Here is a 19,593-nt window from a genome sequence, read left to right as displayed (position 1 = left end):
ATTTCACATCAAAATGAATCAACATTTTAGACTGTTTTGGCTTGTAAACAGTGCTTGATCTGTGTATATTTCTCTCCTGATTCAGATGAGACAACTTTTTCATTGAAGAAATCAATATTATGGGTAGAGTAGAGGACTTGTATTTTAGCCGGAAATAACATTGTGGAGTTTGTGTAGATTATTGTGATGCTTTTATCATCTATTTGGACTCTCATTCTGACGGCACCCATTCACTGCAGAGGATCAATTGGTGAGCAAGTGATATAATGCTACATTTCTCCAAATCTGTTCAGATGAAGAAAAACCTATCTACATCTTAGATTGCCTGAGGGTGAGTACATTTTCATAAATTTTTCATTTTTCAACCTGTATTCATACAAATGTATAAATATGTGCATTATTTTATTTATTTATTTTTTTCATTAAAAATAAATTGAAAAAAATACAACATTAATTTTGACTTTAATCTATAACTCTTTTCTGGGATATTCGAGGCACCTTCAAGAGGGTGTTCCGAGAAACCACAAAAGGACCTTAAGTATCTTTTAATGCAGAGTATTTATGGCATAACTGCTTTTCCAGTTCCACAAAAAAAGGCTCATTAGACCGTGTATAAAATAAATGATTTATTAAATTATTGTGAATATTTAGCACTGAGATATACTTCATTCTTATGTATAAGTTTGATACACAGGAAAGTTGTAAGGCACATTCATATGACAGCAAAATGCACATTTACTGTATATTTTCATGACGATTACATATAATGTATTTCAATGGAATGCTTAAAGTAACTGATGATTGATACATCACAGTTATTGATCACATATGGCTTTGACAACAGCGTAATATATTCTCTATTTATGGAAGCAAAATTAAACCGTAAGTGACATATGAATCAGAGCCATTAGAGTTTGTTATAAGGCACTTTTTCCACAATAAAACTTGTGACTATAATAAATGTGACTCACATTTTAACAAAAGTTTCTGTGAGGGCTACATTTCTTCAAGAACAAACAGGATATTCTGGCCTTTGTTAGTCCACAGGATGAGTAACAGTAAATTACTGCTTTCAGAAAGTGCCAACGTTAAACTGCAGTTACGCAGTGTTCCAAACAAAAAGATCGTTCATAATGATGTCATATCCTGTACATCCAGGAGCAAAGCATCTTGCTTAGTCCGAAGGTGATCCCGTACTACGAGATGTTTCACCAGTTCTGAGCTCAAATCTAAAAGCACGAATCAAATTAGTGCATGAGGAAAAAAATCAATGCCATTTTAAAAGTGCAAAAAACATTTTGGAAAAAGAGTTTAAAGAAGCATGAAAACTGCATGCCATTTGTGAGTTGTATTATTGATTGAAAATGTTCAGTGACTGCAAATTGTATCACTGAGGAAAAAGATACCTTGAATGTCCTCATTCAGCGAGGCCCTGAGCGCATTCAGCTGCAGTAAAGAGCATGTCTGGAGATCACCAAGGCTAAGAATCTTTCTCCTTATGTTCATGCTACTGTGGGTGGCTTGCTGAAAATAAAACAAAAATATGCAAAAAATAAATATCAGTGAAATGACTCCCAAGACAGTCACACAAAAAACCACACTGGATTTCGTTACACTCCTTTGCCTTAAAGGCACAGAGTACAACAGTAACATTCCAGAAGTAAAATCCCCTTGATGCACACACGCACACACACACACACACACACACACACACACACACACACACAGTGTTTTTTAAATTAATGTTAATTTCAGTAAGAATGCATTCATTTGACATTTTCAGTGTTACAAAAGATTCTATATCAAATAAATGCTGTTCTGTTCAACTTTTTATTCATCAAAAAATGTATCACTACTTCCACAAAAATATTAAGCAGCACCGTTTTCAACACGATCTCTGAAGGATCATGTGACACTGAAGACTGTAGTAATGATGCTGATAATGTAGCTTTGTCATCATTATAAAACAATAAAATTGCATAAAATATATTAAAATGGGAACCAGCTTTTTGAAACTGTAATAATATTTCACATTACTGTTTTTACTGTAATTTTGATCAAATAAATACAGCCTTGATGTACATACTTTACAAGTACTTTAAAAGTACAAGATGTATTATTATTATTATTATTATTATTTTAAATATTACAGATATATAATTTTATGCTTCAGATGAAAGTTTGTAATGTTGTGAATCATCCCAGAGATGGCTGGTTTGGTTCATTACAGGAACTTTTTAATAGAAGAAATTTTTGAAATGCATGTGGAGGAAATGAAAGGGAAAAATACCGGAAACAAGTCTGCTTTTCTGCCATCATTTACTCACCTTTATGTGATCCTGTGTAACTTTATTCTGTGGAACACAAAAGTAGATATCTTGAATGACACTTTTATGTTGTTTTTGAATCCATTTTGAAACTTGAAAGCTTCAGTAGCTACGTTTTTGTTTTGTAATTGCATGCATAAACCACCCAACGCATTCTTCTTTTGTGTTTCACGGAAGAAAGACAGTCATGCAAGACTGTTGAGTGAACTATGTCTTTGAAACCTCTCACCTCTTTCTCCTTCTGTTCAGCCCATAGCTTGTCTCTGAGAGTCCTGAGTGCTGCTTTTACTTCCTGTTTTAGCCCCTGAGAGCAACTCCCACGTACCTCTGCCTCACATGAGCTCTGAGGATAACAAAAACCTAATGCTTTTCGCAACCTCATAAATCATGACCTGAGATACAACTCAGAGAAACTACTATCACGACTCTCTGCACCCACCTCTTTGCTAGATGCTCCTTCATCATCCTCCTCCTCACTCTCACTGTTGTTGATGAAACACAGCTGAAGGTTTTTAGGACTATTAAACCTGAAGGATGGAAACACACAGAACACATTAAACAGAACAAGGTAGCTAAAGATTATGAACATGCACATGTGAATTACCGTGATGTTATGACAGGGACACGGCAGGGACTGTAGTCGTTCTCATCCGCCCATGGCTCCCGATGGAGTGAATGGTGTTTTGATTCTGTCCAGCATCCAAGTATTCTGTCTCGCTCTGATAAACCTAGACTCTGAAGCATAATGAGGTCTTCAATAATATTTTGAGAAATATAAATATACATAAAATCCTGGTAAAATGTTACCTCTGCTTTCTTCCTTCTGTCCTCTTCCTGCCTTTCTAGCTCTGCAATTCGCAAACTTAAATCTTCCCATTGCATGATGGGTAGGTTGTGATCACCCAGGGGGGACTCCTCACTTTGCTCTTTGGTCCCCTGGCCCGAGGGTGAGGGGTCATCGGTGGTCCTCTCATAATGCCTGTCGCTGTCTGGATTCTCCTCCATCCGTTGGAGAGTGATGCTAGTCCTGCATAGACAGGCTAAAAGCACATGCAAAATTGTAAATATTTTGTAATATTTCAAAACCTTTACAAAAAAAATATTTTGAGGAGGGAAAAAAACATCCAGGGTGACTCAACAAAATGAATGTGTTTTCTAGTCTGAAAAGGTGATTTTAAAAGCACATTTTTAAAGATGTTCTTTAAGAAATGTTTTTAAGTGAAGTTTGTTGTGGCAATTCAAAATAAATTTTGAAAAGCTTGGGGTGGGAAATATATATATTTTTATGTTTTCTAAAGTGTCTTATGCTCACCGAGGTTACATATATTTGATACATTAAACAGTAATATTGTGAATTATTATTTCAATTTAAATCATTCTAATAGTAGTAGTAATAGTAAAAGTAGTAGTATATTTTTATTTAATGCCATATTTTAAAAATAGCATCTTAGGCAAAAACAATTTTCATGGCAAAAACAATTTAAAAAATACAAGTATAACAAATACAATAAAAACCAGAAAACAAACAAAAGTTATATTATACAAGATTTTTTTACATTAACATAAAAATGATAAAACTTTGTTCTGGCAAAATTATACTAAACTCTTTAAGTGAGTTCACTTCATAAAAAAGTTTTCTACATTGAAAGCTGGACAGTCCAATAAATATGTTTGACAGAAAGGGGAATCTTGCAAAACATGCATTGAGTAGAAATCATTCTAATATGCTGATTTGCTGTTCAAGAAACATTTCTTCTTATCATAAATGTTGAAAACAGTTTAGCTGCTTAATATCATGTGGGGGGAAAATAAAAAATTAATTCTTTGATGAATAGAAAGTTTCAAATAACAGCATTTATTTGAAATGAAAACATTTTGTAACGTTATAAATGTCTTATAGTCACTTTTGGTTAATACATTTTTGCTGAATAAAAGTATTAATTTCTTTAAATGACCCAATGGACCCCAAACTTTTGAACAGTAGTGTATGTTGGGATTTAGTTGCCTTGAAAAAGCAACAGGTGACAGTTTTATAGCAAATTTAGCAATCATAATGGGCATATTTCATAACATACTTCAGGAGAATTAGGAAACATGGCTGGGAACAGGCCAAAAGCCATTCTCATGGAAAGAAAAAAAAAACATCCACCACATTTTTTGTTTACATATAGGCTAAGAAATTGCCTGCAGAGAGAGTAAAAGTTGGTATCTGTTTTTCGCGGTTAATACCATTGTTTACATGTTCATGAGGGACAAAATGAAATTAAATGACCCTTAAAGTAAGACACTAGGACATTTAATTTCATTCCAGACATTAAAGAAAGCCATGCTACATTAAAATTCCTGTTTTCAGAGAAAACAAGCCCAGCACACTCAAGTCACATTAAAATGAAGTAGCGTTTCTGTTTGTTTCATGACGCATGACTAATACTTTAATCTTTAAAAAGAAACCACTCAAATCTTTTTTCTATTCATCATACATTTTATACTCAATTTTAGACGTGACAAAGTTGGACCGTATCTTGGCTGAGCCTCCGGTTCCTGTTTTCTTTTCTAGGAGTAACGTTACATGACATGAATTCACTCACCTTTTATCGTAAAACTGATGTCGACATCGCGACTCTCAGCTAAAATTCAATGTATTTCAACATTTCACGCCGTTTAATGAATTATTTCTCACTACTTCAATCCTTCCTCTGCTGGAGAGGAAACACCCCTCTGGCTTTCCCTTTCCTCCCGCCCTCCGTCCGTGTTTCTTCAAGTATGTTTTCTTCAAGTTTATGGCGACTTTTTTATCGATGTCGATCGTCTGAACTTGTGGAGTCAGTTGCTGCAGTTTAAGTCAGAATTGCGCGTTAATGTTTTGTATAGTGTTATAGTGACAGCTGGAAGTGCAGATAAGACTGTTTGGGAAGGGTTGAGAAAGTAGGTGTCCGATTTCACATGTTTGGGAGATGAAGACTGGGAGCAGATGGGAAAGTCTGCGGGACTGTGGCGTGTTGTTCACACTGCTGATGAAAGATGTGATGCAATGCTTCAATAACGTAGAAAATCACATCCCCTTAAACCCTAACATAAACTTCACATCGCATCTCTGTAAATATTTGAATATTTATGGAAGATCTCGAGGTTGCTGATGCAGTTTGAGTGGAGTATTGAACATATTTAGCAACAAACTAAAATGGAAAACGTTTAAAAAATGTGTTTATTATGCAGGATCATGTAGTAAAAATAAAATGATGGAATATTGAATGGAATGTTAAAAAAAAGAGAAATTAAACAATTTTTAAAAAACATTATTTTCTAAAGAAGTGTTATTACATGACAACAAAACTGTTTTAAGTGCATACAATTAAAAAAAAAAAAAAAAGATAATGCAAAAAAATATTTGAATATAAACATTTAAAAATATTGGAATGGTTTGCATTTTAATGAGAAAATAAGAAGTATTATGTCACTGACCCATCTATGTACATATATAGGCTATGTAGGCTGTATGGGTCAATGATGCAAAGCATTTTTTTTTTTTTTTGAAATGTAGTACTCCTGGAGCTCATATGTTGCTGTCAGTCAAGCAAAATAAGAACATAACTAATAGTAAGACATTATGACAATCATGTAAATGTTTAAATTAAAACATTTCAGTTATTATGTTTACATAAACTGAACTAATTTCTAATATTTTATTATTTGTTATGCTAATAAATGAAAAAATTAAAATTTCAAACCTTTACATATCTGCCTCCACTTGACACACACACACACACATATATATATATATATATATATATATATATATATGTGTGTGTGTGTGTGTGTGTGTGACCCTGGACCACAAAACCAGTCTTAAGTGTTAGTTTTTCGAATTGAGATTTATACATCATCTGAAAGCTGAATAAATATGCTTTCCATTGATGTATGGTTTGTTTGGATCGGACAATATTTAAATACAAATATGCCCCAGCGACTTAAGACTGGTTTTGTGGTCCAGGGTCACACATACATATATATACACATATACGCATATTATACACATACATATTTATATTAATTGTTAAGAGTTTTTATGTTCTTCCTTCACCATTTCTATAGAATTTCTTTTCCTATAAAAAGAAAGCAATACAGTGTAAATATAATTAATTTGTCCTCAGACTGTAGCTAAACTCAATCTGTATGTTCTGGTGGAGCTTCCAAAAGCTCCCACTGTGTGGCATCAATGAGACTATAGTTGATTTGTCTGTATTTCTGAGGGTCTTTCTGCCTCTGTCTGCGCACATCTTCATAGAGACTCTCAAACACTGGCTGAGGGGGTGTGAATCGGCCCACCCTGGCCAGATCCAGGTAATAATCCCACTGATACTTGTCCAAATTGAGAAGGTGCTTCACCTGTACACCTGTGTCTTGTTTTCGCTGCATCTCTCTCTGCACTTCCTTCTCCATCTCTTCCTGGGTGGGCAGCTTTACAGAGCCCTCCAGGACAGCAAGGGCAAACTTAACCTATGGATAAAACAAGAACATTAGAATGAGAATCAGTCCCATTCAGTATTCAAATCATATTGCGTTTCCTCTCTGCTCACCTGACAGTCAAAATGTATGAAAGGGCAAATAATTTTGCAAATGCCAATAAAAAAAATTGAAGGGAAGCCAGGGGGCAACAAGTACTTGTAGAGTGGAGTCACAAAAAGATCCTGTACGTTCAGTCCTAGGTCTGATGGACAAAGGAAAGGGAAGTTAAAGTTGTATCCTGTACAGAACAGAAGAATATCAGCCTGGGTCACTGATCCATCCTGGAACTGTAAAGATCCATTCTCTAAAACCCCAACAACAGCGCTAGACTGCCGGATACCCAGAGGCGGAGGTAAGGACATGGTTGGTGTGTTATGACTTAGAATCACCTAGAATGAGAAAAACATTTGCGGATAAGAAATTGAAAAACAGTCGCTCAATCGGTGAGGCCAAAAAAGGCCAAAATCAGTAAAGACCAATTCAAAGTGTTTAAGATTTTAAATGTTATCCAATGAGATGGATAAAATGAACAACACAAAAGGATACGGCAATCAAAAATAGCATTTCTGTTATTATTTATTCAAACTCAGTTTGTTCCAAACCCATATGACTTTTTGTGAAACTCGAAAGGAGAGTGTTTATACTGATCTTTTCAGAACAATAAAAATGCATGGGTGTGAAGGTTTAAAGTCACAATGAAAAGGAAGTAGCGAGTAGCGACAGATCTTTTCTTCCATATTGTGACGTTCATTCGAGTGTAACGCAATATTGAAAAAAAAAGTAGGGCGAAGACTTGGTTCTGTCTATCAGTTGATGATTGTTTTTAGAGATCTGTGTTGCACTCAAAAGTGGATGAACGTGAGCTTGCAGGCGTGGGATTTAAGCAGATTAAATTATTGGAGAAACCTAGTATATATCCAGTTATGAGACTTTTATTAAACAAACAAACAAAAAATTAAAGAAAGAAAAGAAAAAGGAAACATGCACATATAAATTGTTCACAATAAGATCTATAATATGCATTATAAAATAGATGCGAACTTTAAATATAGGTCTGTTATACTTCAAAATATTTTGTTATTATCATTAAAGTGCTATTATGGGTAATGAAAGGTTCATATTTTGGTTTTGGGAGTCCCCAACAACAGGTTGACATGCATGCAAGGTCAAAAAACACTTTCATTGTCTTATAATATGCATTTATTACCCTCCTTTGCGTGACGCTAATCTGCGGTGATTGGTCCGATTGGTCGATTTCATTTCCATTTCATCATGCCCGTAATGTCAGCAGCAAATCTAAAGGCCTTTTTCCCCAGTTCAGTGCGCACTACTGGAACAGACAGTAAGCAAAAGTTCTGGGACCGAAGACTATAACTACTTGCATGTTTTTTACAGATATAGGTCTGAAGATATGAAGGAAGCAGTCCCAAGATAGATTTATATATTAAAAATGCCAATGTTTTAGTCTACAAATGGACAAAGAAGACCATCCAACACGAGCATACAACACACAATGATGAGTAAAAGGTTTAAGATTTGTTATAAACCTAAGTGCACCATGATAAACAGTGTCCAAAGCATGTAAATTCTGAGAAGATGCATGCATATGACACCACCGTAGTCAAATATAGACATGAAAGTGGCAGCAACAAGCCTCTTTTTAGCCTCAAAAGAAAGGCAGGATTTAATTCTAAAATAAAAACCCAGTTTCACTTTCAATCTTTTCACCAATTGCTGGACACGAGGAACAAAGCGAAGAGAGTCATCAATTAAGAACTCAAGAAACCTATATTGCGAAACAAATTCAATCTCAGAACCTTTGAAAGTAGTGATTGAAAGAAGGTTATGAGGGATTTTGGTCATTTTTTGGAGTTTGTCAGCGTCTGTTAGGATTCCGAGCTGCATGAACTAACATCTTTTGTGTTTCACAGTGAAAAAGTCATTCGGCTCTGGAACAACATGAAGGGTGAGTAAATAATGATAGATTTTTGTTTTCAGGTGTCCAACCCTTTCATTTACAACCAAGCAAAGCTGTGGCACTTAAAATGGTATGTGACATTTTCAAAAAAGGAAGCTAAGCCACAAACCTGAGCATTAACTTGTGCTAACTCAATGGAAATATCCACACCAGATGCTCTGGCCCCCAAGACCACAACGGACTTGTTGGCAAAGGGCTCTGGATAGCGGTATGAGTGGCTGTGCAAGACTTTTCCTGCAAAACAGCAAAGATAAAGGCAAGAAGATGAGAGACAGACAGATAAAAGGGAAGATGCAGGGGTGTAATGAGACTAATGGTTAGGGCTTTCAGGGTTATGCATTTGTAGTGATCAGTGATCATTTGTTGTACCTTTAAAATGCTCTATTCCAGGAATGTAGGGCAGGTGGGGGTCGGAGTAATGCCTGCAGAAAGAGGAAGGAAATATGAGTCAGCGCTGAGATGCTAAAGGGCTCCTGTGGTCTTCTGAATTCCCTCACAGAAATGCCACATGAATGCATAACATAATACCCATTCACATCACCTCTGCGAGAATTCAGCCAGATAAAAGCCTCTGGGTATATTATGGGGTAAATGAACAAGCCACTATTTGAATAATGCTATGCATTTAGAACATCACTGCGAAGCTGCAATCGGAGATTAGATGCAGTTGTGTCCATTTGAGCATGTCTGGGAGATAAAAGGACTCTTTAAGATGGCATCCCTCACCCGTTGCAGATGAACACAGAGTCGAACGTCTGCGTGTTCTGGTCTCCACGTGTGCTGCGCGAAATTACCTCCCACGTCACAGCTCCCCCCGTCTCCGTCTCCATGGAGACGGGCTTCACCTTTTCCACCACGGTGTTGAACTGTGAGGGACAAAGCGGTCTGTCATAAGCAATTTTCTTGCTTCCGTTGGTAAGAAAAATACTTAGTAACACTGAGAACATTTCTAATGTGGTCTCGAAACACACTGGATGTGTCCTTCGATTTTGTGGTGACGCTGATGCCTTTGACAACCAGCTGTCAGTGACCCCTACATGTCTGATCTCAACTTTCTGGATACTACAATAGTACCCTAACAGCTCTTTTTACTCAACTAATACAGTTTATTTAGAGTCTTATGTAGTTGGACTAAGAGACGACTAAGAGAGTCATGCATTGTTTTCTCAGATTTAAAATAAATGGACACATGCCAAATAGCATTTGTCACATAATTATTGATCCATAATGTCAGTCACGTCAATATTAATTTTGTTTCTACCTCTCAATTTCCAATATCATCAGTTTCCCTCATTATTATGGATTTTTTTTGCTTCTTTCTCAGGTATGTAGAGACATTATGTTTAGGTTTTACAAAATATACAGTCACATGGATAGTGATGGACTGGTTTTTAACAATAGTTTACTCTGGATGGTTTATTTGTGTCCTGTTTTAGGGTGTATTAAACTTAGCCATAAAAACCTGCAATGCCAATCTACGTTTCTTTCACTAAAAGGCAAGGCGTGTTTTAATATAGCACATTTCATACACAATGGTAATTCAAAGTGCTTTACAGAAAAAAGGAAGTAAAATAGTCTTTAAAAAAATAATCACAACAATAAAACCAAGGAATTAAAAAACAAACATACTCAAGTTTTGTTCAAACTCTTCCGCACTAAGTGAAAAAACCTTCCAAAACACCTAACTATTCCACTACTTCACCCCCTACTTACTTTGACCATCATAAACCAAACAAATAGAACTCAGATACTGATTTAAAATGAATTTAAAACAGTTAAGAATAGAAAATGATTATACATAAAATACAGCGTAATCAGTTCAGATGTAGCACAGTGCTCATTCAACAAATGCACAGCTAAACAGATGAGTTTTGAGTCTGGATTTAAATGTGGCTAATGTTTTAGCACATCTGATCTCTTCTGGAAGCTGGTTCCAACAGCGGGCAGCATAATAGCTAAAAGCGGACTCCCCTTGTTTTGTGTGAACCCTTGGTATTTCTAACCGACTCGATCCTAATGATCTGAGTGGTCTGTTAGGTTTATATTCAGTGAGCATATCTGCAATGTATTTAGGTCCTAGGCCATTGAGTGATTTATAAATGAGTAAAAGAACTTTAAAATCAATCCTAATTGTAACTGGAAGCCAGTGTAAGGACCTGAGGACTGGTGTGATATGCTCAGATTTTCAGGTTCTAGTCAGAATCCTGGCAGCAGCGTTCTGGATATGCAGTTCTACAGCTGTCTAATGGTCTTCTTTGGAAGGCCGGTGAGGAGACCATTACAATAATCCACCCTGCTTGTGATAAAGACATGAACAAGTTTCTCCAAGTCTTGTTTGGAAAATGTTGTTTCATTAACAAAGTTCGGGAGGAGCACGTCAGATACTTAGCCTAATTAGACACAAGTGGTACGCAATCAAGCTAATCAATACACGGGTATAAATACAGCTGACATACCTCCATTCATTTGACGGTTAATCAGCATCCCTCCACCACCATTATCACTAAGTTCTCAACACACTAGGGAGGGGTACTCTGGGTTCGGGCAATTCCCGAGCTCGGAGCCCTTCCCCAGGACAGCACGCCAACAACGTATTACCATACTCGCCAAATACGCATTACGTTACTCGTGCTAAATATATGTAAGTGTGAACTCATGAACAAAACATCTAATTCTTGCAGTGTTTCTGAGATGATAGTATGCTGATTTAGTTACTGCTTTGACATGACTGCTAAAACTAAGGTCTGACTCCAGAATCACCCCAAGATTTTTGACTTGGTTTTTAGTTGATTGACCCCTAGAGTCAAGGTATGCATTCACCTTGAGAACTTCATCTTTGTTTCCAAATGCAATGACTTCAGTTTTCTCCTTGTTTAACTGAAGAAAGTTCTGGCACATCCAACAGTTTATTTCATCAATGCATTGGCAGAGGGAGTCAATGGGGCTGTAGTCATTTGGAGATAAGGCTAGGTAAATCTGGGTATCATCAGCATAGCTGTGATAGGCAATTTGGTTCTTTCTCATTATTTGACTTAGTGGGAGCATATACAGGCTAAACAAGAGCGGTGCAAGAATTGAGCCTTGTGGGACTCCGCATGTCATGGACGTCCACTTAGACTTATGCTCACATAATAACATCTCCCTTCTAAGTATGACCTGAACCATTTGAGTACCATCCCAGAAAGCCCGACCCAGTTTTCCAGTCTCTCTAGAAGTATGTTATGATTGACAGTGTCATACACAGCACTAAGATCTAGTAGTACCAGCACTGATATTTTGCCAAAATCTGAATTAAAGCAAATATAATTTATTATCTTAATGAGTGCTGTCTCTGTGCTGTGATGCGCTCGGAAACCAGACTGAAAATTGTCCAGGTATCCATTTGAGTTTAAGTAGTTGTTCAGCTCATTAAAAACTACCGTTTCAATAATCTTACCTATGAAAGGAAGATTTGATATTGGTCTATAGTTGCTCAATATGGTGTTATCAAGATTGTGCTTTTTCAGCACCATACATCGAGCAATTTACCAACTAGGGGATTGATTAAAGTAGTAGTTTAGCCAAAAATTAAAATTTGCTTTAAATGTACTCACCCTCAGGCCATCCAAAATTAGTTTGTTTCTTCATTGGAACAGATTTGTAAAAAAAAAATAGCATTATCACTTGCTCACAAATGGGTCCTCAGCAGTGAATGGGGTGCCATCAGAAAGAGTTCAAACAGCTGCTAAAAACATCACAATAATCCATATGCGATCCACATGACTCCAGCCCATCGATTAATGTCTTGTCAAACGTCAAAGCAAAAAAACTCAGTGTTTGTAAGAAACAAGGCGTTTTAACTTTAAAATGTTGCTTCTGGCCAAAATACATCCATATTCTATAATAACGCGTCCTCCAAAATTTAATTCGCTGCTGTCTTCTCACATCATAATGCAACATTTGTTTAGAACCGTTTTGGACTGTTTTTGCTTTAAACTGAGTAAACTTGATCTGTGCATATTTCTTTCCTGACTCAGACATCTAACTCAGAAGAAATGGTTTGAAGGTAAAAACTTCTTAATGATGGACTTCTTTATTACAAAAATGCACGTTTGCACTTCATAAAATATTAATTGATGGACAGGAGTCATGTGGATTGTTTTTATCAGCTGTTTGGACTCTCAATCTGATGGCACCCATTCACTGCGGAGGATCCATTGATGAAGTGAAGTGAAGTGATGCTTAATTTTCTATTCCTTTTCATTATAGACTCAGAATTTAGAATAAAGACAAACACATACCTTGATATGACGAGCAATATCATGTTTCTCAGAGTATTTTTCCAAATACTGCTGAACCGACGTATGGTGCAAAAAAGAAGGCAGGTGGTCATCAAAGGGAAAATCAGGGAACATCATAATCTCCTTAGGCAAATTGGTCCTTAAAACAGATATGAGATTTTATAGTACATAAAATGTACAAAAATGAAAATAAATAAATAAATTCCCTGCTCAGAATAATAATAATATGAAGAAGAAGAAAAACATCTTAAACCTAGACTTGTTTGCTGTTCTGTTCTCCTGACTTGGTCAAATCTGCTGGTTTTAATGGGGTTTGGGGTTACTTCTGCTTGTCAATTTGGGAGATCAGACCAAATAGACCAGTCTAAACCGAGTCACGAAACCATCTTAGGCAAGTTTAAGATGCTTTTATTCTCAGCAGGGATAGGAACAACATTGCTCTCTACCTGAGGTCCCTATACATACTGCTGTGAATGGGATACCCATTGTCATATGTGCCCACTCGTTCTTCATAGAACCACGTCCCACCCAAATGATCGGTCATTTCATACACCACGGGTGGCTCAAAGGCCTCGGGCCTAGACAGGATGTGTCGCGCAGCGCAAAGCCCCGCCGGCCCGCCTCCTATCACCGCAACACGAGCTCTACTCCTACGCTCCATTCTCCAGAGCTACAAGAAAAATGAACCCGACACAAAAATAACCATACAACAATAAATAAAGTTTCAGAGTGAAAAGGCAAAAGTATTTTCCATTCCGATATTATATAATTCCTCGTAATTTATGTAAATAAAGAATTATTTTACTTTTCTGACAAATGTGCGCATGCGCACTGTCGCTCTTTATCAGCATACCTGCAGGTCTCATATGAGTCAGAAGCAATTACCTGTTCTGGATCGGAAAACTCGCCGCCGGTAATCACTCACACACACTACACACAAAGCTGTTTACTGTGGAGATTTAGCGAGCATAATCTCCCATTTTGAAGGCCTTTCGAAAAGAAATGCTTGGTCACCACAACACTTGAATAATGTGTCACTAATGTGAACTTCGGTCATGTCTTCGAGTCAGCTGCCTCCAATCAATATGGATTTCTCCTCTGTTGTTTGCTGTGGGGCGGCTGCATTGGCTGAAAGGAAAGTCTCCCGGCAAGCTCACTTTATAACTGTCAGTTCTTATCAGCAACGAGACACACACTCTCACTGTATACGCCACAGCCAATTCTTTAAAAGTTTCACGATACCGTTCGCAACACATTTCCCTCGTTTCTTTTCCCAAGAAATGATCTGACTGGCTGTAAAGGGGGCGGATGATATAAAGCGCGTGCAATGAATTCAAAATAACTGCACACACCGTCTCTCAGTCAGACATTTTTAAAACTACTTCATGTAAAATCTCGATAAAACGGATGTTCTTACTTGAAGTATAGTTACAGTTATATGCACCCAGTTTAGTCTTTGCTTGTTTGACATCACATTTGTGCAATGAAACACTTTTTTGCCAATTTACCAGAGAAATGTTCACAGCAGTGCATCACTAGGCCGTATTTACTGGGCATCAGCCCTGGTAAAATATTACTAATAAATCCTTGTCTGACAATGGACAGAATACCATATATACTGACTTGAGAATCATTTTCCCTGATAGCCTAATATTTTGTGAATAAAACACTCTTTTGGTTTAAAAGCTGCTTTCCCTAAATGTAAAACTCATATTGCATCAGAAACTGTAAACGTTTTATAAATGTACTTAGCATTCATAATACAAATTTCTTTACTTTATATTAGAAGTTCCCATAGTTGTAGGCAACCATTATTATTGAATTGGATAATGTCAGACAAGCACTGAGTGGAGCAGAAATGCTCGAGGCTGAAGAATAAAGAATTGATGTTACATTACATAGCAAATCACCATAAAGATTATACTAAAGTTAATTATTTTTAATTAAGTTTAAATTGCATGATTATAATTATGCATAATTCACTACAAGCAGTTAGTCTCTTTTTTTTTTTGAGTATATTAAGCCTATGTTATACAAGCCCTTTATTAAAACGATTGTAGGAAACGTTGGAAAAAACCCATAAACGTATTTCTACATTTAATAATTGTTAATATTGAGATTAACTATCTGAAAATTTACTGGCTATAAATTATAGTAAGAAAGTTGAAGATACAACATCAGTCCCTAGTTTTGTACGTATATACTTTGTGGGTTATCTTTTCAATCGAGTAAAGAGTGCTTCTATTTTCTGTCTCTAAATACCATCCTGTTTTTTCCCCCTAAAGTTATGTCTTTGACTCGAGAGAACTTTGAGTTTACTGACATTTATCAGGCTCACTGATCCGATGGTGGCATTTTATCAGAGCTTCTCTGGTCTGAATGTCTACAGAGCAGGATGGACACAGATAAAGATGATGAGCTTCATTCTGCAGATCACGGATATGGTTATACTAGAGGACATTTACTAACTTAAAACGGTGTGCTTCACAATTATGGTGCATGAATGATTTATGTCAAATAGCTGGGTCAAAATACACCAGTCTACACTTATGCTGTAGAGCAGGGGTGTCAAACTCAATTCCTGGAGGGCTGCAGCCCTGCAGAGTTTAGTTCCAACCCTGCACCAACACAGATACATTGTAGTTTTCAAATAAGCCTAAATGACTTGATTAGTTGGATCAGGTGTGTTTAATTAGGGTTGAATCTAAACTGTGCAGGGCTGTGGCCCTTCAGGAACTGAGTTTGACACCCCTGCTGTAGAGGCTCCAAGGCCGTTCAGTTTTAGATATACCCTGTGTTCCATTCGGAAGGGCTCATCCCTATGCCCTAATCCCTTCAAAGGGTTTACCCTCCGGAGTGAGAGCTTCGAAGGGTTGAAGGGTGTAGGGGACCAAACAGCTGTTTCTTGAATTGCCCTTCTGCATCATCATCCCGTGCCCATACAGAAGCGCCGTCATCATGCAAAAAATCTGCGCAAAGGATCATGGGAGCCCGAAGTGTCCATCAGTCGTACCCTTCGAAATCCTTCATTCCGAAGGTTCCTTTGAAGTGGCTAGTTCTGAGCACTGTATCCCGTTTAGAATGCACCGATTACCTTTCAAAATTGTGTAGTGAAATGTTCAGTTACTGATACTATAGTCACTTTGCTTTTAGCACAGAAGACCTTTGAGTTGGCATGGAATAAACGCATGTTGTAGATCTTATGACTTCTCTCTGGTGATGTCCAATTAAAGTCTATTTTAGTCTACTATTTTCTTACAAACGACTGCAAGCTTGCATTCAGATCCGCCTCCATCCAATCAGCAATTTCGTTTGCAATAATCTTTTCTTTTAGATGTATGTCACTATATGAAAAGATCTGTTACTACTTCCATTTCATCACAACTTTAATACCATAGCCTCAGAGAGATAAATCATTGAATATCCGCTCATCTGATGCATATTGAACAAAAAGCTGGTTAGCACTTTTTTGGTCTGGCAAACTCTAATCAGTTTGGCTGATTTCATGCAACTTTCAAGAGTATTTATTTCTACAGGTGCATCTCAATAAATTAGAATGTCGTGGAAAACATTTATTTCAGTAATTCAACTCAAATTGTGAAACTCGTGTATTAAATAAATTTAATGCACACAGACTGAAGTAGTTTAAGTCTGTGGTTCTTTTAATTGTGATGATTTTGACTCGCATTTAACAAAAACCCACCAATTCACTATCTCAACAAATTAGAATATGGTGACTTGCCAATCAGCTAATCAACTCAAAACACCTGCAAAGGTTTCCTGAGCCTTCAAAATGGTCTCTCAGTTTGGTTCACTAGGCTACACAATCATGGGGAAGACTGCTGATCTGACAGTTGTCCAGAAGACAATCATTGACACCCTTCACAAGGAGGGTAAGCCACAAACATTCATTGCCAAAGAAGCTGACTGTTCACAGAGTGCTGTATCCAAGCATGTTAACAGAAAGTTGAGTGGAAGGAAAAAGTGTGGAAGGAAAAGATGCACAACCAACCGAGAGGACCGCAGCCTTATGAGGATTGTCAAGCAAAATCGATTCAAGAATTTGGGTGAACTTCACAAGGAATGGACTGAGGCTGGGGTCAAGGCATCAAGAGCCACCACACACAGACATGTCAAGGAATTTGGCTACAGTTGTCGTATTCCTCTTGTTAAGCCACTCCTGAACCACAGACAACCTCAGAGGCGTCTTACCTGGGCTAAGGAGAAGAAAAACTGGACTGTTGCCCAGTGGTCCAAAGTCCTCTTTTCAAATGAGAGTAAGTTTTTTGTATTTCATTTGGAAACCAAGGTCCTAGAGTCTGGAGGAAGGGTGGATAAGCTCATAGCCCAAGTTGCTTGAAGTCCAGAGTTAAGTTTCCACAGTCTGTGATGATTTGGGGTGCAATGTCATCTGCTGGTGTTGGTCCATTGTGTTTTTTGAAAACCAAAGTCACTGCACCTGTTTACCAAGAAATTTTGGAGCACTTCATGCTTCCTTCTGCTGACCAGCTTTTTAAAGATGCTGATTTCATTTTCCAGCAGCATTTGACACCTGCCCACACTGCCAAAAGCACCAAAAGTTGATTAAATGACCATGGTGTTGGTGTGCTTGAATGGCCAGCAAACTCACCAGACCTGAACCCCATAGAGAATTGAGTACATATACAGTAAATTAACATACTTTCCAGAAGGCCAACAATTCACTAAAAAAATTTTTTTATTGGTCTTATGAAGTATTCTAATTTGTTGAGATAGTGAATTGGTGGGTTTTTGTTAAATGTGAGCCAAAATCACCACAATTATAAGAACCAAAGACTTAAACTACTTCAGTCTGTGTGCATTGAATTTATTTAATACACAATTTTCACAATTTGAGTTGAATTACTGAAATAAATGAACTTTTCCACAACATTCTAATTTATTGAGATGCACCTGTACATGTTGAAATGTCCTGTTATCTGTACAGCCGTTTGTAGAGATTGAATGACACACTTAAATGACGTCGTTGTCTGTCACTTTACTTCACTTCCTACTGGAGGTGCGAATGGAAACCAGGAAAATGGCCCTAGTGGAAATTTAAGTTCTCAGAGGATTGACCTGGTGGCTAGTTTCTATAACAACCTGTGTGAAAGCTGCTTATTTGAGAGAAACTCGTCCTTTACCGTCACATAAATACAATTACATTTTGTTTGACCACTTTTGGCATCTCTTCCCATCTAATTGGGCATTTTTTTGTTGTCAAGAATACGTTTTTTTGTGGTCCTTAAACCATTTAGTCAAGGATCTTCTATGTGTGATTAGCATTGTATCACTATAACTTCTTAATATTGTGCAAGGGTTAATGATGAAGGCTTGTTGTCTCAAGTTCATGGTTCACTCCTACTGTACTACTGTACAGAATGATCATCCCACGCTTGTGTTAGCAGCCCACACCCTTAACCATTCAGCCACCATAATAACAAAACATAAAAAACCAAACCAGGTCATTCTTGAGTGAATGAGAGCAATGCATAACGAAAGACAGAGAGAGAAACATATGTAGTAGCATTACAGTACACACATTTATTTATAACATGTTTATTTTAGAAGACACTATGAAATTTGCATTCGCTTCAGAGCTTTTGTTCAAGGGGTTGTTGATCAGTCACATCCGATGGGGTATTAAAAACCCTCAGGAGGATGAGGAGCCCTGTCCCACAGGCACGTGGGCCGGGAACATAAAGTCAGTTTTAATCCTGATAACATATTCTTGTCACATCTCTGGTTTGCATTTTGTTTCTGAAGCATTAATCTTTCCACCTTTCAGATATGTATCAAGATAATGTCCTTAGATTAGGCAGGATTAGCGTCAAGCACACATGACAACATTGTACTTAACCTGATTAACCCCACCGGGAAAGATAAAGCTCCTGCGTCCACCTCCTCAGTCAATTATGTACTTGACATCCATAATCATTCATGTTATTTACAGACAGCCTAGCACACTGTTGGAAAGTGTTTACTTCAAACCCCCGAGGTTGTTGACAACTTGTTTTTATTTTACTCCTGAGAAAGCGAGCAACAATGCTTAGATGACTGAAACCGGTAAGTGCAGTCTTTATTGCTGTAAAAAAAAAAAAAAAACTTTTTATACACACTAAAGGTAATTTTGTGATGCATTGTATAAAAATTAGTTTTAGTATAACCATCTTATCTAAATGAACTAAGTGAATCAGATAATAGATTATAGTTTATGCAGATGCTGTTTGAATATATAGACTATTTTCTTGCACACAGAAAAGTAAATTAATAAATATAAAAATAAATGAATTTGTACAAAAGAATAAAAAATTAACATTTAATTACAACTATTTTAATAAGTTCCTTTTATTTTTTTGTTATTATTACGTTTATTTATTTTCAGTGTCTACAAGTTTGGGCCTGCTTACACTACAGGTTTGAATCCTTTGAATCCTTAAGAGCAACAGGTTGCAGTTTCCCCGAAGGCCACTTGATGGCAGCA

The 19,593-nt window shown here is 37.0% G+C and overlaps 3 protein-coding genes across 4 annotated transcripts in view; 1 reads left to right on the top strand and 2 right to left on the bottom strand.

The window, feature by feature from the left end:
• Positions 1 to 611: 611 nt before the first annotated feature.
• im:7136398 (schwannomin-interacting protein 1) lies at positions 612 to 6,818 on the bottom strand. Its single transcript, XM_058790135.1, has 8 exons — positions 6,714 to 6,818; positions 3,135 to 3,367; positions 2,932 to 3,062; positions 2,767 to 2,854; positions 2,557 to 2,670; positions 2,328 to 2,354; positions 1,407 to 1,524; positions 612 to 1,229 (listed from the first exon to the last, which is right to left on the bottom strand). The coding sequence occupies exons 2-8, from the start codon at positions 3,330 to 3,332 to the stop codon at positions 1,129 to 1,131; spliced, it is 777 nt and encodes a 258-aa protein (XP_058646118.1). The 5' UTR covers positions 3,333 to 3,367; positions 6,714 to 6,818; the 3' UTR covers positions 612 to 1,128.
• Positions 6,140 to 14,522, bottom strand: LOC131548643 (uncharacterized). Of its 2 annotated transcripts, XM_058790126.1 has the most exons (8): positions 13,977 to 14,519; positions 13,538 to 13,761; positions 13,092 to 13,230; positions 9,538 to 9,677; positions 9,181 to 9,233; positions 8,921 to 9,045; positions 6,905 to 7,222; positions 6,140 to 6,824 (listed from the first exon to the last, which is right to left on the bottom strand). In XM_058790126.1, the coding sequence occupies exons 2-8, from the start codon at positions 13,750 to 13,752 to the stop codon at positions 6,492 to 6,494; spliced, it is 1,323 nt and encodes a 440-aa protein (XP_058646109.1). In that variant the 5' UTR covers positions 13,753 to 13,761; positions 13,977 to 14,519; the 3' UTR covers positions 6,140 to 6,491. The 2 variants fall into 2 exon arrangements, with proteins under 2 accessions (XP_058646109.1, XP_058646110.1); XM_058790127.1 differs by lacking the exon at positions 13,538 to 13,761 and having other exon boundaries at positions 13,977 to 14,522.
• si:dkey-175g6.2 (golgin subfamily A member 6-like protein 2) overlaps positions 13,912 to 19,593 on the top strand; it is a 34,912-nt gene continuing 29,230 nt past the window's right edge. The window contains exon 1 of the mRNA XM_058790124.1: positions 13,912 to 14,004. The gene's annotated coding sequence lies outside the window, so the exon portion shown is untranslated. The remainder of the gene's footprint in view (positions 14,005 to 19,593) is intronic.

This window comes from Onychostoma macrolepis, chromosome 10 (assembly GCF_012432095.1).
Source record: "Onychostoma macrolepis isolate SWU-2019 chromosome 10, ASM1243209v1, whole genome shotgun sequence".
NCBI classification, from domain to species: Eukaryota; Metazoa; Chordata; class Actinopteri; order Cypriniformes; family Cyprinidae; genus Onychostoma; species Onychostoma macrolepis.
The sequence above is the reverse complement of the archived record's forward strand: the minus strand, read 5'-3'. Positions and strand labels throughout refer to the sequence as shown.

Bases quoted from the DNA above. Each gene is read 5' to 3' on its own strand.
- im:7136398 (XM_058790135.1), bottom strand. From the start codon at position 3,332: ATGGAGGAGAATCCAGACAGCGACAGGCATTATGAGAGGACCACCGAT. The intron at 2,355-2,556 runs GTGAGAGGTTTC...TGTGTTCCACAG, and splicing joins CTGAACAGAAGGAGAAAGAG to AATAAAGTTACACAGGATCA. The intron at 1,525-2,327 runs GTGAGTAAATGA...TTTTATTTTCAG, and splicing joins TTACACAGGATCACATAAAG to CAAGCCACCCACAGTAGCAT.
- LOC131548643 (XM_058790126.1), bottom strand. From the start codon at position 13,752: ATGGAGCGTAGGAGTAGAGCTCGTGTTGCGGTGATAGGAGGCGGGCCG. The intron at 9,678-13,091 runs GTATGTGTTTGT...TGTCCCTCACAG, and splicing joins ATATTGCTCGTCATATCAAG to TTCAACACCGTGGTGGAAAA. The intron at 9,046-9,180 runs GTACAACAAATG...GCTGTTTTGCAG, and splicing joins TGGAATAGAGCATTTTAAAG to GAAAAGTCTTGCACAGCCAC.